This window comes from Triticum urartu, chromosome 7, assembly GCF_003073215.2.
Source record: "Triticum urartu cultivar G1812 chromosome 7, Tu2.1, whole genome shotgun sequence".
NCBI lineage: Eukaryota > Viridiplantae > Streptophyta > Magnoliopsida > Poales > Poaceae > Triticum > Triticum urartu.
The window spans coordinates 281,515,440-281,533,609 of NC_053028.1; the positions used below are offsets into that span (position 1 = coordinate 281,515,440).

The following is an 18,170-nucleotide window of genomic DNA, read 5'->3' on the forward strand; positions in this document are numbered from 1 at the left end:
ATCTCATCTGGAAGATTAATGTAACGCCCTCGATGCGGCTATATCTCCCACGTGTCAAAGCACGACTTAGAGGCATAACCGCATTGAAGCAATGTCGCAAGTGAGGTAATCTTCACACAACCCATGTAATACATAAGGGAAAGAGATACATAGTTGGCTTACAATCTCCACTTCACACAAATACATGAATAAAGCATTACATCATCCAAATACAATCAAGGTCCGATTACGGAACCAAAATAAAAGAAGAACCACAAATGCAACAAGGTCCCCGATCGACCCCAACTGGGCTCCACTACTGATCAACTAGAACAAAACAACACAAAGGACAAGATCTTCATCGAGCTCCTCCTGAGATTGGTTGCGTCATCTTCAAGGACTCATCGGCACCTGCAAACTGGTTTGGAAGTATCTGTGAGTCACGGGGACTCAACAATCTCGCACCCTCGCGATCAAGACTATTTAAGCTTATGGGTAAGGAAAAAGGTATGAGGTGGAGCTGCAGCAAGCGACTAGCATATATGGTGGCTAACATACGCAAATGAGAGTGATAAGAGAAGGCAAAGCATGGTCGATAAAAGTATGATCAAGAAGTGATCCTAGAACAACCTACGTCAAGCATAACTCCAACACCGTGTTCACTTCCCGGACCCCGCCGAGAAGAGACCATCATGGTTACACACGCGGTTGATGTATTTTAATTAAGGTCAACTTCAGGTTTTCTACAATCGGACATTAACAAATTCCCATCTGCACATAACCACGGGCACGGCTTTCGAAAGTTCAAATCCCTGCAGGGGTGTCCCAACTTAGCCCATCACAAGCTCTCACGGTCAACGAAGGATATTCCTTCTAGCGAGAAGACCCGATCAGACTCGGAATCCCGGTTACAAGACATTTCGATAATGGTAAAACAAGACCAGCAAAGCCACCCAGATGTGCCGACAAATCCCGATAGGAGCTGCACATATCTTGTTCTCAGGGCACACCGGATGAGCCAGACGTCGGGTGGGCCAGCCCAGAGTTGCCCCTGGTAGCTCCGGACATCGCTCAGTTGGACCAACACTCAGAGGAGCACTGGCCCGGGGGTTTAAAATAAAGATGACCCTTGAGTCTGCAGAACCCAAGGGAAAGAAAAGGCTAGGTGGCAAATGGTAAAACCAATGTTGGGCATTGCTAGAGGAGTTTTATTCAAGGTAAACTGTCAAGGGGTTCCCATTATTACCCAACCGCGTAAGGAACGCAAAATCCGGGAACATAACACCAATATGACGGAAACTAGGGCGGCAAGAGTGGAACAAAACACCAGGCATAAGGCCGAGCCTTCCACCCTTTACCAAGTATATAGATGCATTAATTAACTAAGAGATATTGTGATATCCCAACAATAACATCCATGTTCCAACAAGGAACAAACTTCAATCTTCACCTGCAACTAACAACGCTATAAGAGGGGCTGAGCAAAGCGGTAACATAGCCAAACAATGGTTTGCTAGGACAAGGTGGGTTAGAGGCTTGGTTCAACAATATGGGAGGCATGATAAGCAAGTGGTAGGTATCGCAGCATAGGCATAGCAAAAGAGCGAGCAACTAGCAAGCAAAGATAGAAGTGATTTCGAGGGTATGGTCATCTTGCCTGAAATCCCGCAAGGAAGAAGAACGAGTCCATGAAGAAGACAAACGGACGTAGTCGAACGGTTCCTCACAAACGTGACGTTATCGGAACCAACCCGAAGAAGCCACACCGGAAAGAAGCAAACAATCATGGTAAATAACCACCACATAAGCATGGCATGATGCACAAACAATTATGATGCATGTCCGGTTTAATGAAGCATGGCATGGCAAAGTGCACAAACAACACTACAAGTTAAGTGGAGCTCAATATGCAACGGGTTGCATATTGACGGAGCACCACATGACTTATTTATTTCTCTCTCAGTTATGTACCCAACAATATTAAATGTTGTTAAACATGGCAAGAGGTGAAACATGAGTAAAATACACAGTTAGGCATTTTAAATGAGGCCGGAAACAACAACAACAATTCCGGTAACTCCCCATATGCATTTAGCAAATTAATGCAAACAACAAATTAAACATTCTTGATGTTGTTAACATGATGCGGATGACATGTGCAAGTTTATGCAAATTTTATTAAAAGTTGATAAGAGCATTATGAAGCATTTATCATCGTGGCAGAAATGAAAGGGGTGCCACGGCAACGATAACGAAACGGTGCCACGGCAACGTTCCGGTTCCCGTTAACTCGATTGAGATACCGATGCAAAGGAGAAGTGTGCGGATGCGGGTCATGCGATAAACGGTGGGGTGCTCCCGGTTACCGGGTTCCCACGGGTTAGCGGCAAACGAGGAGGACCGAGCAAGAGACAACTCGGACATGATGCAAACACGAGCATAACATACAACACACATGCGTTCATTCACGGGCGTCGTCTCGATGGTTATACCTTCGAAGCGTGCAAAGGGGATGGTTCTCGTTCGTAGAGGGAAGTAGGCGTTCTCGCGACGGCGGTAGTGGTACATGTTTATCGTTGCACAAGTTTCCGTAGACGTTCATGTCATCGATGTCGTGGTACTTGGGGTCTTCGGACTTTCCGGTCCCGTTCTTGCGATGGTAGTCATTCACGTTCGTTCGGAGAGGTACTTGATGATCCCAACATCTTCGGGGTGACGGTAGTGGTACACGCGACATCGGGGATACTTGTCGGTCCGGTCTTGGCGGCGTAGATGTACACGTTGTCGGGGTACTTGTCAAATCATCGGGTGTAGTTGTACATGAGGGTCTTGACGAATCCGAAGGGGTACTTGACGGGTCCGGCCTTGGCGATTCAGGTTTCGTAGTGTCCTGGTGGCCAGCATCGCCGGATCTCGTGGATAGGAAGCTGGCGACGAAGCAACAGCGGCGGAGGTGCACGGGGACAGCGGAGACCACCGATAGGGGACTCGGGCAGGAGGTGAAGCAGACGCAGCGACGCGATCTGCGGCAAGAAGGCGAAGCAGAGGAGGTCGAGGTCGAGCACGGGGAGGTTGGACGCCGGCGGGGCTCGAGATGGGGGGCAACGATGCCATGGAGGTTCGGGCACGGGAAGGAGACCGAGAGCTGTGGGCGCGCGAGGACGGATGGCGACGCCGTTGCCGGCGCAAAAGGCGGAGGAGTCCAGGAGGAGACCTCGAGCGTGGAACGCCGGCAGCTGCTCGTTGGTCTTGGCGTGGTCGTGGATGAGGGCTGGAGGACGAACGGCGCACGGGCAGAGGAACGAGGAAGCGGAGATGGCGCGGAGCAGTAGCCTCCAGGGTCACCGGCGTGGTCGCCATGGCCGGGGCCAAGGTAGTGGTCGAGGGGATCGGGCGTGGGGCACTGCCCCTCTGCGTGCGTGTGTAGCGGCGGCGTGGGAGGACGAGAGGGAGAGGATGAGTGGCTGCAAGGGCGAGGGGATAAGCAGAGGTCCAGGTGGGCTAGGGTTAGGAGGGGTGCGGGCTGGGCTGCAGATGGGCCAGCCTGCTGGGCTCTCTTATCTCTCTCACTCTAAAGAAAATAAAAACAAAACAGAGATAAGAAAGAAAAGAAAGGGAGGTTAGGGGAAGAAGTTAGACACGCCGATAATTTTCCCGGACTCACAAAAATGTGCTTGTTCCGAGAAAATAGAAAAAGGCCATGATTGAAGGATTTAAATTCAAACTCATTTGATTTAAATTCAAATAATTTGAATAGGAAGTGAGGGTTGGGAAGGTCCAAAAATGTTGAGAATTTTGGTGGGGCTTCGATAGATAAAGAAAGAATTATAGACAAGGTTAGAGAGTCAAAACATGAAGAAGAAAAGGCCAACGGATTTATCATGCACGTGTGTTGTGGTAAATTCCAAACTAATGGAATATTTAATATAGCTCCCTAATATCGGGAGGATATGTTATAAAGAGAATCACCATGTGAATTCCCTCGATTTAAATGGATCAAAGATCCATGCCATTTATTTAGTTGAGTTGCAAAAGATTTATGAGATGATGGCATGATGACATGATGCAATGCAAAAATAAAAGGGCAGGCACAAATGAAACACACGGCGAAACCCGGAACATATGGAAGTATTCTCGCGCATCGGTCTTGGGGCGTTACAATTAACTCCCACTTGATTCAAGCGATTGTAGTACCCAGACATTCTGAGCACATGCTCACTAGCTGAGCTATTCTCCTCCATCTTGTAGGCAAAGTACTTGTCAGAGGTCTCATACCTCTCGACTCGGGCATGAGTCTGAAATACCAATTTCAACTCTTGGATCATCTTATATGCTCCGTGGCATTCAAAACGTCTTTGAAGTTTCGGTTCTAAGCCATAAAGCATGGTGCACTAAACTATCAAGTAGTCATCATACCGAGCTTGCCAAACGTTCATAACGTCTGCATCTGCTCCTACAATAGGTCCGTCACCTAGCGGTGCATCAAGGACATAATTCTTCTGTGCAGCAATGAGGATAATCCTCAGATCATGGACCCAGTCCGCATCATTGCTACTATTATCTTTCAACTTATTTTTCTCTAGGAACATAACAAAAAAATAAATGGGGAGCTACATGGCAAGCTATTGATCTACAACATAGGTATGCAAATACTATCAGTAGGGGTGGGCAAAATAAATCGAGGACCGAAAACCGCACCGAATAAACCGTGACCGAACCCGAATAAACCAGGAACCGAAAATCCATTTTTCAGTTCGGTACTGAATGCTGAAAAACTGAATTTAATTCGGTGATCTCGGTTTCCAACCTAGATGCACCGATTTGACCGAAAACACCGAACAATAGGATGGAAAAGTGAATGAGCCCAGAAGCCCAACAATCAGGTGGCCCAACAGGCCGACATCCTCACACACATCGTACTTGGTCCATAAAGGACCCTACAGCACGCGTCCCTCTCTCTCTCTCTCTCCTGGCCTCGTTCCCCACCGACGACGGCAGCGACACAGCGACCTGGTCGCCTCGCAATCGGCAGCTTATTTCTTCCCTCCCCTTATTTCTTCCACTTCAACTGGATTGCATCGTCTTCTTTTTATCTCCTTTATTTACCACAGGTTGGTAATTGTTCTTTGCTTTGTTTATCTGTTCACAAGAAGTTGATTAGTACATAGGAGCGCTACTGCTAGGAAGATTCGATTTTCTGTTGTCTTTCTTCCACCGCTCAAATATTCAGAGAACTTCCTTTCTTCCATGAAGCCTGCTGTCAGGCAAATTCGGTTTTCTTGGGTTTAACCGAACGCTGAACCGAAATTTCGGGGCACCGATCTGTCGGTTAGTTGAATTTTTGTTAGCCGATCAGTTAGCATTTTCTAAGAACCAAAATTGTCAAAGCACCGAAGCACCGAACCGACCGGTTCGAGGGAACCGAATGCCCAGCCCTAACTACCAGGACTAAATTCATGATATAATTAAAGTTCAGTTAATCATATTAATAAAGAACTCCCACTTAGATAGACATCCCTCTGGTCATCTAAATGATCACGTCATCCATATCAACTAAACCATGTCCGATCATCACGTGAGATGGAGTAGTTTTCAATGGTGAACATCACTATGTTGATCATATCTACTATATGATTCATGTTCGACCTTTTGGTCTTAGTTTTCTGAGGCCATATCTGCATATGCTAGGCTCGCCAAGTTTAACCCGAGTATTCCGCGTGTGCAAAACTGGCTTGCACCCGTTGTATGTGAACGTAGAGCTTATCACACCCGATCATCACGTGGTGTCTTGGCACGATGAACTGTAGCAACGGTGCATACTCATGGAGAACACTTATACCTTGAAATTTAGTGAGGGGTCATCTTATAATGCTACCGTCGTACTAAGCAAAATAAGATGCATAAAAGATAAACATCACATGCAATCAAAGTATGTGACGTGATATGGCCATCATCATCTTGTGCCTTTAATCTCCATCTCCAAAGCACCGTTATGATCTCCATCTTCGCCGGTTTGACACCTTGATCTCCATCGTAGCATCGTTGTCGTCTCGCCAACTATTGCTTCTACGACTATCACTACCGCTTAGTGATAAAGTAAAGCAATTACATGGTGATTGCATTTCATACAATAAAGCGACAACCATAAGGCTCCTGCCAGTTGCCGATAAATTTTACAAAACATGATCATCTCATACAATAATTTATATCTCATCACGTCTTGATCATATCACATCACAACATGCCCTGCAAAAACAAGTTAGACGTCCTCTACTTTGTTGTTGCAAGTTTTACGTGGCTGCTACGGGCTTCTAGCAAGAACCGTTCTTACCTACGCATCAAAACCACAACGATCTTTCATCAAGTGTGTTGTTTTAACCTTCAACAAGGACCGGCCGTAGTCAAAGTCGCTTAAACTAAAATTGGAGAAACAGACACCCGCCAGCCACCTGTGTGTGAAGCACATCAGTAGAACCAGTCTCATGAATGCGGTCATGTAATGTCGGTCTGGGCCGCTTCATCCAAAAATACCGCCGAATCAAAGTAAGACATTGGTGGTAAGCAGTATGACTATTATCGCCCACAACTCTTTGTGTTCTACTCGTGCATATAACATCTACGCATAGACCTGGATCGGATGCCACTGTTGGGTAACATAGCATGCAATTTCAAAAAAAATCCTACGATCATGCAAGATCTATCTAGGAGATGCATAGGAATGAGAGGGGGAGAGTGTGTCCACATAACCTCGTAGACCGAAAGTGGAAGCGTTATGTTAACGCGGTTGATGTAGTCGAACGTCTTCGCGATCCAACCGATCCAAGTACCGAACGTACGGCACCTCCGTGTTCAGCACAAGTTCATCTCGATGACGTCCCTCAAACTCTTGATCTAGCAGAGGGTCGAGGGAGAGTTCCGTTAGCACGACGGCGTGGTGACGGTGTTGGTGATGTGATCTGCACAGGGCTTCGCCTAAGAACTACGATGCTATGACCGAAGGAGTAAACTGTGGAGGGGGGCACCGCACACGGCTAAGAAACAATTATTGTGCTCTGGGGTGCCCCCTGCCCCCATATGTAAAGGAGGGGAGGAGGAGGCCAGCCACAAGGGGCGCGTCAGGGAGAGGGGAGTCCTAGTATGATTCGGCCCCCTCCCTTTTTTCCTTCTTCCGGAGGGGGAAAGGAGAGGGAGTAGGAGAAGGAAAGGGGGGGCGCCGCCCCCTTCCTTAATCCAATTCGGCCTCCTCCCTTGTGGGGGGCGTGCCAGCCCCTTGTGGGCTGGTTAGCCTCCCTCTTATGGCCCATATATTTCCTCGGGGGGTTCCGGTAACCCCTCCGGTACTCCAGTATGTACCCGATACACTCCGGAACCCTTCCGGTGTCTGAATACTACCTTCCAATATATCAATATTTACCTCTCGACAATTTCGAGACTCCTCGTCATGTCCGTGATCTCATCCGGGACTCCGAACAAACTTCGGTCACCAAAACACATAACTCATAATACAAATCGTCATCGGACGTTAAGCGCGCGGACCCTACGGGTTCGAGAACTATGTAGACATGACCGAGACACATCTCCAGTCGATAACCAATATCGGAACTTGGATGCTCATATTGGCTCCTACATATTCTACGAAGATCTTTATCGGTCAAACCGCCTAACAACATACGTCATTCCCTTTGTCATCGGTATGTTACTTGCCCGAGATTCGATCGTCGGTATCCTTATACCTAGTTCAATCTCGTTACCAGCAAGTCTCTTTACTCGTTCCGTAATGCATCATCCCATAACTAACTCATTAGTCACATTGCTTGCAAGGCTTATAGTGATGTGCATTACCGAGAGGGCCCAGAGATACCTCTCTGATACTCGGAGTGACAAATCCTAATCTTGATCTATGCCAACCCAACAAACACCTTCGGAGACACCTGTAGAGCATCTTCATAATCACCCAGTTACGATGTGACGTTTGATAGCACACAAGGTGTTCCTCCGGTATTCAGGAGTTGCATAATCTCATAGTCAGAGGAATATGTATAAGTCATGAAGAAAGCAATAGCAATAAAACTTAACGATCATTATGCTAAGCTAACGAATTGGTATTGTCTAGCACATCATTCTCTAATGATGTGATCCCATTCATCAAATGACAACACATGTCTATGGTTAGGAAACATAACCATCTTTGCTTAATGAGCTACTCAAGTAGAGGCATACTAGGGACACTCTGTTTTGTCTATGTATTCACACATGTACTAAGTTTCCGGTTAATACAATTCTAGCATGAATAATAAACATTTATCATGATATAAGGAAATATAAATAATAACTTTATTATTGCCTCTACAGCATATTTCCTTCACTATTTGCACTCATCTTAAGGTTGAGATTCGTTAAATCATTCTTCTTATTGTGGATCTTCATGAAAATATCGATATGATTTCTGTTGTCTTCATCTTTGTGCTGTTTGGTTATTATCCTTCCATGCATGAGTAATTTCCCCTAGGCGGGAGAGATGTAGGGGATTAGTATGATTCATTTGTGTCTAATCTATTTATCATCATTTGTTATTATAGTTTAATGATTTTTGTAGTAAGTTGTTTATCTTTGGCGTACGTAATGTGTGTTGGCGAATTTAAGGGTCCAAGCAACATGATCCGAAGACTTACATAGGTAATACATACTGTTTAGCAGATCTATGACCTCCAGGTGACAAGTGTCGATATCTATCAGGAGCGAAGACAATATGAGATAACAATGATCCACTAAACTTAATGCATTGTTCCGGTCTCACAACCCTAATTGCGGAAACAATCATGTAATGGAAACATTGAAGCAGGACTATATGGAAGAACAAATCCAGTGTGGAGGAGTTCAACCACTCAAGGGTGATCCGCCTATTGAACAAACAATCTACGTATTAGAATCATAACTGAAGGTAACTGGTATTACCATCGCACTGATACACTTGATTCGAAGTTTCTCTGCGTCTAACTTCTTTACTACAGTTTTCAATTGTATACTTTGTGTTATTTAATTTTAGTTCATTATTACTATAGCTGCAACCTTCAACCCTTTTCACCACCATTAGTATATTTGTTTAGGGGACAATAATCCCATTTGCAAATTTTCAGACAGTTACTTCACACAAGACCAGTGACCACCTGTGTGTGATCGAAACACCACTCACAATACTCTCTTCCTCTCTTCATTGGAAATGATAACTATAGGGATACTTACACGAAGGTGCTACCCTACCATGTATGTATTGTAGGACATCAAGTGTGGCCACGTGGAATCCACAGGCACCGCCTCACGACGCCCATTGGCCTATATTTTTTATTCGGGGAGAAAACATGGGATTTTTCTAGCACCGTCTGCGAGGCAGAAAAGAGGGGTGCACTTTTGCCCTCTGCAGACTGTTCTGCTGGAGATCCATCCCTCTGGTAGGGGGAATTCGAAACTAGCATCATTGCCAGTAGTCTGTTCATCATCGATATCATCTTCTCCATCATCATCTTCATCAACACCATCATCTCCCTCAACCATAAATTTCTGATCTATGAAATTTTACCCCAGATCCTTTGTTGAGTATAGTTTCTCATGTTGATTACTCATTGTAGTTGATGCTTAGAATTTTTGTTGGTGAAAGATCCATATGTTTAGATTGTTAATCATTTATTCATCTTCAATGATCATGATCTATATGATGTGTTGTGATTAGCCCGTTATGTTCTTGAGGACATGGGATAGACCTTGTTACTATTAATCTTGTGGAGTTTGAAAGTTCAATGTTTTGATATTATGTTGTGATGTAATTCTCTAGTGGAGATGTGCGAACATTGACTACATATCACTTTGCCTTCATGGGCATGGAGGAGAGCATTGTGTGATTATTATTATCTATGGTGGGTAGTTGGAGTGTAAAGATCTACGTCTCTGCGCCGCTCCGCTCCTAGGGGGCGGCATGGGTGAAACCCTAGACGCCGCCCCCGTCTCCCCTCTTCTCCATCCACCCCGCTGCCACCGGAGGAAACCGACGGGTAAGACCCGTTCGGTGGACGGCGGTGGCGGGCTCTCGTCCTCTCCTGCCGAGGGGACCTCCGGCCTAGCGCGGGGGCCGGCCCTAGACGGTGTTGGCGCTCGGCGGAGCTCGGAATCGGGGCGGCGGCCTCAACTTTCTGGTGGTGGCTTGGCTGGAGCGGCTGCGAGGGCAGCGCGGCGGCCGCCATTGGATCTAGGCGGTGCTGGCCACGGTGACTTATGCGGCGCTGGATCAAGATTTGAAGGCGGAGATGCCATCCATGGCGACGGCGGTCACTTGCGGTTTGACTGTGATCTGATCTGATTCCAATCTGCAGATTAGGGGCATGGACAACCACGGCTGCAACTGGACAACTGAAGGGATCCTTTTCCCAAGTTTGTCATCAGCAGATGGCGAGGATGACATGGGTCTACCGAAGGTGCCCTTATCGTGGGTACCGGTGGCTCCTGGCGGTCGCGTCGTCGCCAGTCAACTAGCTCATAGGAGCACAACTTTTCCCATCAGAACTGTGTGTGTGAGCAATGGACAATGGATGGAATGCCAAACATTCAGGCTGAAGACGTTCTGAGATGTGATGTTCCATGGTCCTTGTGCATGAGGATTATGCATATTCGTTGCCGAGTGGTCTAGAACACGACGCATGTGGGTGTTTGTCTGTGTTCGGCATTGTCAAGGATTGAAGGAATGAAAGGGGTGGTCCAGCGGTTGCAACAACACTTTGTGGTTGTGTTTGGTGGTGCAACTTCAGTACCAGGACTGGAGTTTCAGGGTGAAAACCCATGGTGTGTCCTTCGCCGGTCATACCTGGCAATGGCGGTATTTCGATATCGTTACCTTGTTGAAGGCATTGCATGATGTTGCTCAGTTCTTCTCTCAGGGTGAAAACTCAGGATTTAGTATTTGACTGAATCTGGCAACGGTGACACTTGTGTGTCCTTATCTTCTTGAAGACGTTGCTTTTGGAGAACCTACTCGCAACCCGTGTGTTGTCACGGTAGTGCTTGGTATCGTTGTTGGTTACGGCGTGTCTTAGATCTTTTTTTCTTTTTTTGGCTATGTGCATCCTTGATGCCTCGAGTTACTCGTGGCATTGAGTTGTTGCAGAGGCCGGGTGTACTTGATATCATCTTGATATTAATATATTACCCTTTGTCGAAAAAAAAGTTGGAGTGTAAAAAATCACCAAACCCTAAGTTTACGAACCATTGCATGAGGGGATGTTGGATCCCCAAAGTTTATTGCTATGGTTAGATTCTATCTTAATTATTGTTTTGTTTGTGGATCACTTGCATAGAGGGTATAATCATAAGTATGTTGTTGTTACAGTAAGAACAACGCATTATCTTAGGTTTCACTGCACAATAAATTATCAAAGCAACGAACATTAACTTAATGAAACTAGATGAAAGTAACTTGGGGAAACTCTCATGTGTCCTCAAAAGCGATTTGATCCATATAAGTAAAACAACCAGCTTGTCCTTATCATGATTAAGAATGGGTTCGCTTGCTTCACTGCACTCCGGTTACTATTTACGTCTTGCAATTTCTCTTGTGATCAATTAATCATCAAGCAATCATTGCAGCTTTTACACTGATTCCTTACTAGTTTTTATTAACTAAATCTTCCTGCTCCTGGTTAGATTCGACTCTCTTATTTATCAAAAAGACTATGATAGATCCCTACACTTGTGGGTTATCAGCAGTTGCCCCGCTACCATGGCCGACATGCTTTGCTCACTAATGTTCTCTGACGCTAGCTGGGGACATGAAGTGGAGGTGGTGGGCGTGGCAGCTATGATTCGCTCGAGCCGGCCCCACGGCCCCTGAGAGCGACATGGGTGTGGTTACTTAAAAAAAACTCTTTTCATGTATGCCAATTGTCATCTTATCTATCAAAGTCTTTCAAGATGAAAACCCCGCATGCAAATTTTTCTTTAACGTAGGCGAATATGTCTTAGGGAAGCTTAGGGAAACTTCAATGGGAGTCACCAAAACAGACATCCTCAATTGTCCGCTAACACGTTCGAACATATCTGTGAACATCAATTGAAGACAGTTTATGGGATTTCAGACATCTATCGTGTCCGTGGACATTTGATAGTCCATGTTGGGCCTTCCGCAAGTTTGGGAACGGTTTGTAGGGCTATTTGGTAATATGCATTGGACCGAACGTGTAAGCCAAAGGAGTTTTTACCGAGCAAAGTTGCCCCCTCCCCCCTATATATTAGTATGTCGGTTTTAATTTTAAAGTTGGCATGCCATATTCTATTGCCCAATGTTTATTTCATTTTTGAATATATTTTTGAGTAAAAGATGCTTTTATTATGTCAATCACAAACGAACAATGTAATAATGTAAAAACACGACACCTTGGCAATAGTAAAATCATATGAGAGCTAAATTATGCTATGCCAAAGAGGAAGCGGATCGATTTGAAGATTATCCTGCCAATCATGTTGGATAAAAACCAAATATTTCACCTGAACTGATGAATTGGTCAAATCATGTCGCAATTTTTTTTTGAACATTTCAGCTTATTTTTCAGCGAAAAAAATTAATCAGTTCAAAGTCGTCGGCAGTGGAAACTTTAAAGCAGAAATTAAGCCGCATTCCGGCCAAATCCTGAAGCGGGTTAGGACCGCTATAAAGCATCGCCCTCTCCTCAGGTCTCACCACCACCGCTATCTCCGCCTCGGTCTCTCCATTTCGTCTCCCCGGTCGTCGTGTCCGGTGCCCCCCTACAGGCCGGCCTCCTCCCCCTCCATCGACCACTACAGCTTAGTAGGCCGGACCCATACTCATGGAGAAACGGAGAAGAAGCGTGTGCGCCGTGGCGGCGGCGGCCCTGGTGGCGGCAATGCTGTCCTCACTGACCGGGGCGGCGTACGGCGGCGGCATGTCGCCGGGCTACTACAAGACGACGTGCCCGCAGCTGGAGGACATCGTGCTGAAGGAGGTGACCAGGAAGAAGAACGAGACGATCGTCACCATCCCGGCGGTGCTCCGGCTCTTCTTCCACGACTGCCTCGTCAATGTGAGTTCATCGTCCCTCCGCCCATGGATCAAACACCTGATACATGTGCTAAGCTTGCATTGGACGCCTTGTTCTTGCTTTATTATTTGCTAAATCGTTCGGGCATCTGACCAATTAGAGAGGATTGGGGTGGCTGGTGAAACAGAAGATACTAGAACGAGATGAGCGCATTTGATTGATTCGCCTATCAGCTTTTGATTCCTCAGCAGTTTCTTCTTGATTCTCCAAAATAATAATTCAGCGGTTCTTGTGAGCTCCAACTGCTCTCCAGCCTGCTCGGATTTGGAATAAAGCCAGCGATTCCACACTTTCTTTATTAAAAAAAAAGGGTAAAGCTGCAAGTGGACACTCCTTTCCAGTGGTAGCAAGCTTCTTCCCACGCCAATTCTCATTAGCGATTTCTCTTGATGAAATTGGCCTTTTTCTCTTGAGAACGAGCATATATTAGCAGCACAAAAAGGAGATTAGTTAGTTAAAGTAAGGGGAATTTGGCAGCAGCTGCGTGGTTTAGGAGGCAGCTGGAGCTAGGGAGGGAGGGAGGGAGGTGGAAGGAACAACTCGATCGCCTCGCGTGGTCGTCGGTTGCGACAGCCTATGCGTGCATGTGACAGCGCGACTTTTCTTTTCACCTGCTATCCTCATTATCAAATTCCCGCCCTGTCGGATGGATCTCTCTGGCCTCGGCGTGCTCGGCGTTCGCCGAAGATCATCATCACCCCAGCTCTACGTTTGCCGGCCTCTTCTTCTTCTTCTTCTTCTTCTTCTTCTTCTTCTTCTTCATCAGAGAGTGTGATTCTTCTAACACTAGGAAGCAGAGTAGTAAGCGGCAAGTTCAGCTTCTTTTTTTTTTTGAGCATTCAGCTTGTTCAAAGCTGTGAAGAATAAAGATCGAAGAGATGCCTCTGCCGATTGTCGTGCGCGTAATGATGTTTAGTGCCGCTCTGCCATTCTTTATTTCCTTTTTCTTGTTTGGGTTGACCTACGCATAGTAGGATCCAGGCAGGAGCGTGAAGGCATGTAGGCCACCAGTTGGGTCGGACCCACTTGGAGCCTGCCTATACTTGGATGCAACATAAGCCTTTTCTATGGATTTCGCTGCAAATCCAAAGTCAGACTATTATTTTTAGCACGACCGTTTTTTTTTTGCGATGTTAGCATGACAAATCGAACGCCCGAGATAGCAAATTGCAATGTCGGGAGGACAGATATGTTGTCATGCTTGCTAAGGAAATTGTCATCTTAGGGACAATGTAATTTGCCATGAAAACATCAAAATTACCATGCTTAAAAAATTGTAGTCAGGTTTTTAGCATTTCCATTTTCTATTGACGCATTGTGCTCCGAAAACAAACACAGATCATAGAACCTTACTATCCACATGAGTTGTATGAAGATTGTCCCATGTGAGGACATGGTAATCTAAAGATTAAGCAACTCGAAATGGGTTACGCAAAATCCGAATCCTGAGTACATTGTCATGAGTTAATCACAGTCAGATCGATACTTCTTGGGATAATTGTATTCATGCCACTAGTTGTGTCCCACTCGACTGATTTGCCCATAGTTTTTGAAAATTCTCGGTTTTGCCCAAGTCCATTTGCTCCTCTTATGTTTTTGCCCTTCCGTCACGTTTCCGTCCAGTTAGTGTCGTTTGACCATGAGTTGACCGTCTTTGGACTTTTCTCTGGACCGTTTTGCCCCTGCTTTCTCACTCTCTCACCAGACACTTCCAGGTGGGACCCATCACAGAGAAAACCATCACAACCACTTTTTCTTCTCTCCCGTCGGTCAACCTCCAGTTCCCCTCTCCTCCTCTCTCTCAAATCCCCACCCTCGATGTTCCGCCGCCATGGTTTGGCGCAAGGCCACGGCAACCAGCCACGCGGACGTCCCCATCGGTGGCCAGGTCGGCACCCGCGTGTGGACAAGGAGTGCCCGCAGCCACGGCGTCCCCATAGGTGGCCAACAGCGCCGCCAACCTCACCTCCCTACCCCGCAGCCACAGCGGAGCCCTGCGTCGCGCGACGCCGCCAAGGTCGCCGTCCAGCTTGGTGGCCGAGGTAGGTGGCCGGAGTGCCCGCGCCTCCCGTAGCCGAATCCGCGAGAGCCACTGAGACAAGGCGGATCCAGGGACGACATGGCTGCAGGGGAGACAAGGCGATGCAGGGGAGGCCAGGATTGGCGCGGGGCCTGGGGACGCGACAGAGACGGCGGATCCGGTTGCGGGAGGCGTCGGCTGGACTGGATCCGGCCGGATGGAGGTCGGGGAGGGACCGGCGGCCGGCGGTAGGGTGTAGGGCGCCATGGCCGGGATGGAGGTCGCGGATGAGCGGGGGAGGAAGAAGAGGGAAGAGGGATGAGCGCCGCAATGGTGGTGGCCGGCGCCCGTCGTGGCCGTGCTCGCGTGGATCTGTTGCCCTTGCGTGGACATGGCCTGATGCCCGCGGCTTAATCATTGACCCGATGTAAAAAAAAATTGAAAAACTTGACCCCATCTAACTATATGGACTAATGGTTAATTACTGTTGTTTTAATTAGTTTACATGATCTGTTAGTTATTTAATGTTTACAACACATGGTAATGTTAATTGGAGATATTTGGTCCCGCATGGGTCCCACATGACAGAGTACAGAGAGAGATAGTTTCTCTGTGATGGGTCCCACCTAGAAGTGTCTGGTGAGAGAGTGAGAAAGCAGGGGCAAAACGGTCCAGAGAAAAGTCCAAAGACGGTCAACACATGGTCAAACGGCACTAACTGGACGAAAACGTGACGGAAGAGCAAAAATTTAAGAGGAGCAAACGGACTTGGGCAAAATCGAGAATTTTTAAAAAATAGGGACAAATCAGCCGAGTGGGACACAACTAGTGGCATGAATACAATTATCCCATACTTCTTCGGCCATATTCCCGTTTCAGGCCGTTGCCATTTTCAGCACAACTGTGAGTGGTTATGCTTGCTGACCCCACTTGCAATCACAGGGCTGTGACGCTTCAGTCCTGATAGCCTCTCGCAACCAAGACGCCGAGAAGAACTCCCCCGACGACGACTCCCTCGCCGGCGACGGCTACGACACCGTCAACCGCGTCAAAGCGGCCGTCGAGCAGAAGTGCCCCGGCGTGGTCTCCTGCGCCGACATCCTCGCCCTCGCCGCCAGAGACGTCGTCCACCTGGTAAATAGCTAGTACCTCAATCTCCACGCCAGTAACATTTTCACTGCATCGTCCTTCAGTTCTGAAACCCTGCGCCCTGCGTAAACGATTTGGCTGCAGGCGTCCGGCCCCTACTGGAGCGTGGAGCTCGGCCGGCTCGACGGCCTCGTCTCCAAGGCCAGCGACGTCGAGGACAAGCTGCCCGGCCCGGACATGCACGTCAAGGAGCTCACCGACATCTTCTACCGGAGCGGGCTGTCCCAGCGCGACATGGTGGCGCTCTCCGGCGCCCACACCGTGGGGTTCGCGCACTGCAGCCGCTTCACCAAGCGGCTGTACAACTACAGCAGCACCGTGAAGCTCGACCCGTCCTTCAACCCGGAGTACGCGAAGCGGCTCATGGAGGCGTGCCCGCCCGACGTCGGCCCGACCATCGCCGTCAACATGGACCCCTTCACCCCCGTCGTCTTCGACAACATCTACTACCAAAACCTCAGGAACGGCATCGGCCTCTTCACCTCCGACCAGGCGCTCTTCACCGACGGGGGGTCAAGGAAGACGGTGGAGGAGTTCGCCGACAGCGAGCCGAGGTTCTTCCAGGCCTTCGTGGAGTCGATGATGAAGGTGGGGAGACTAGGGGTGAAGACCGGCGGCGGCGGAGAGATCAGAAGAGACTGCACTGCCTTCAACCACTAAATGGCCGGCCGCGGCAGTGACTGTAATTCAGATGTATTTTGTTTTTTCTGAGTTTGGTATACATGTACCGTTTCTTAGTAGGGGTTTTCGATAGACATACACTGAGCTTGATTCTTTTGCATACGCAATCCGTCCAATGTTTGAGGGTTGCTGTCTTTTTAACTTTTCTCTGTTTTTGATTATTGTTTGTGGGTGCATTTTTGTACAGCCTGAAGAGTGTAATGCCATTGATGCATGATGATATCTCCAAGAAAAAAAAGGTTATTCTGATGAATAGGACAAATAATAAAGGGAAATGGTTCTGATTCAGTTTGCCCAAATGCATCTTTGTCACTAAGAGATGATCATCTGCGACAAAGGAAATTCAAAAGATGAGGAAAAGAACAAGACACCAGTTTTTTTCTTCTTCTTCTTTTTAGCTCAAAGAACAAGACACCAGTTGATTGGTCACGCTACTTTATGGGCTTCAGTAGTACTCCAACAGGCAGCAGGTAAGAATTGAGAATAAACCCTTGGTATGTTGTCTTTCGTCTGAGAAGTCTCTTCAAATCTCCCCCTCTGTTTTAACATTTTCATACACCTCCTATAAAAAAACATTTTCATACACCTGGTGACACTGTCAATTGGCAGTAACCAACATACCAGGATATCATAGCTTTTGGCTGGGAGTGTCTATTTGACGTTTGACTGAAAATCAATTGAGGACCCGTCAAGTTTTCCAACCAATAATAGAATGACACTTGTATGTGTTTGTGCGTCTCCTTTTTGTATATCTGGCTATATGTATGTCAACGCTAAACGCCAATCCTAAGCGGGTTGAAGCTGGACCCGGGTTCAAACATACGTTAGCTACAACTATCGCAAGACCACAGCCCGAAAAAACACTACAGATCCATCAACTATAGTTTGTAGGTCTGACATCAATGGCGTTGACGTACAGTCCCCTTACAGTCATTTGGGAGAAAATTACAGTGATAATTAGACTTGCATTACAATCTGCTGGTAACTTACAGTTGCAGTAATATCTTAAGAGTTACAGTCTAAATACAGAAAGCTTGCAGTCAAATTAGCACTGGAACTTCTAAAATACAGTGCATTTATACAGAACTTACACTCATACCGTGTGATTATGACAGTGACATTATGACCAGAACTTGGAAGTATGAAAATAATGATCACAGTGGATTTACACAGAACTTACACTGTCATTTGAGAGAGAAAATTACAGTGATAATTACACTGTTATTATAGTCTACTTGCAG

General features: G+C 47.0%; 1 protein-coding gene across 1 annotated transcript; it reads left to right on the top strand.

Moving 5' to 3' along the window:
- Positions 1-12,684: 12,684 nt before the first annotated feature.
- LOC125519713 (peroxidase 55-like) lies at positions 12,685-17,182 on the top strand. The gene is made up of 3 exons (XM_048684454.1): positions 12,685-13,061; positions 16,042-16,233; positions 16,333-17,182. Exons 1-3 carry the CDS (start codon positions 12,828-12,830, stop codon positions 16,906-16,908), a joined length of 1,002 nt encoding a protein of 333 aa, XP_048540411.1. The 5' UTR covers positions 12,685-12,827; the 3' UTR covers positions 16,909-17,182.
- Positions 17,183-18,170: the final 988 nt, after the last annotated feature.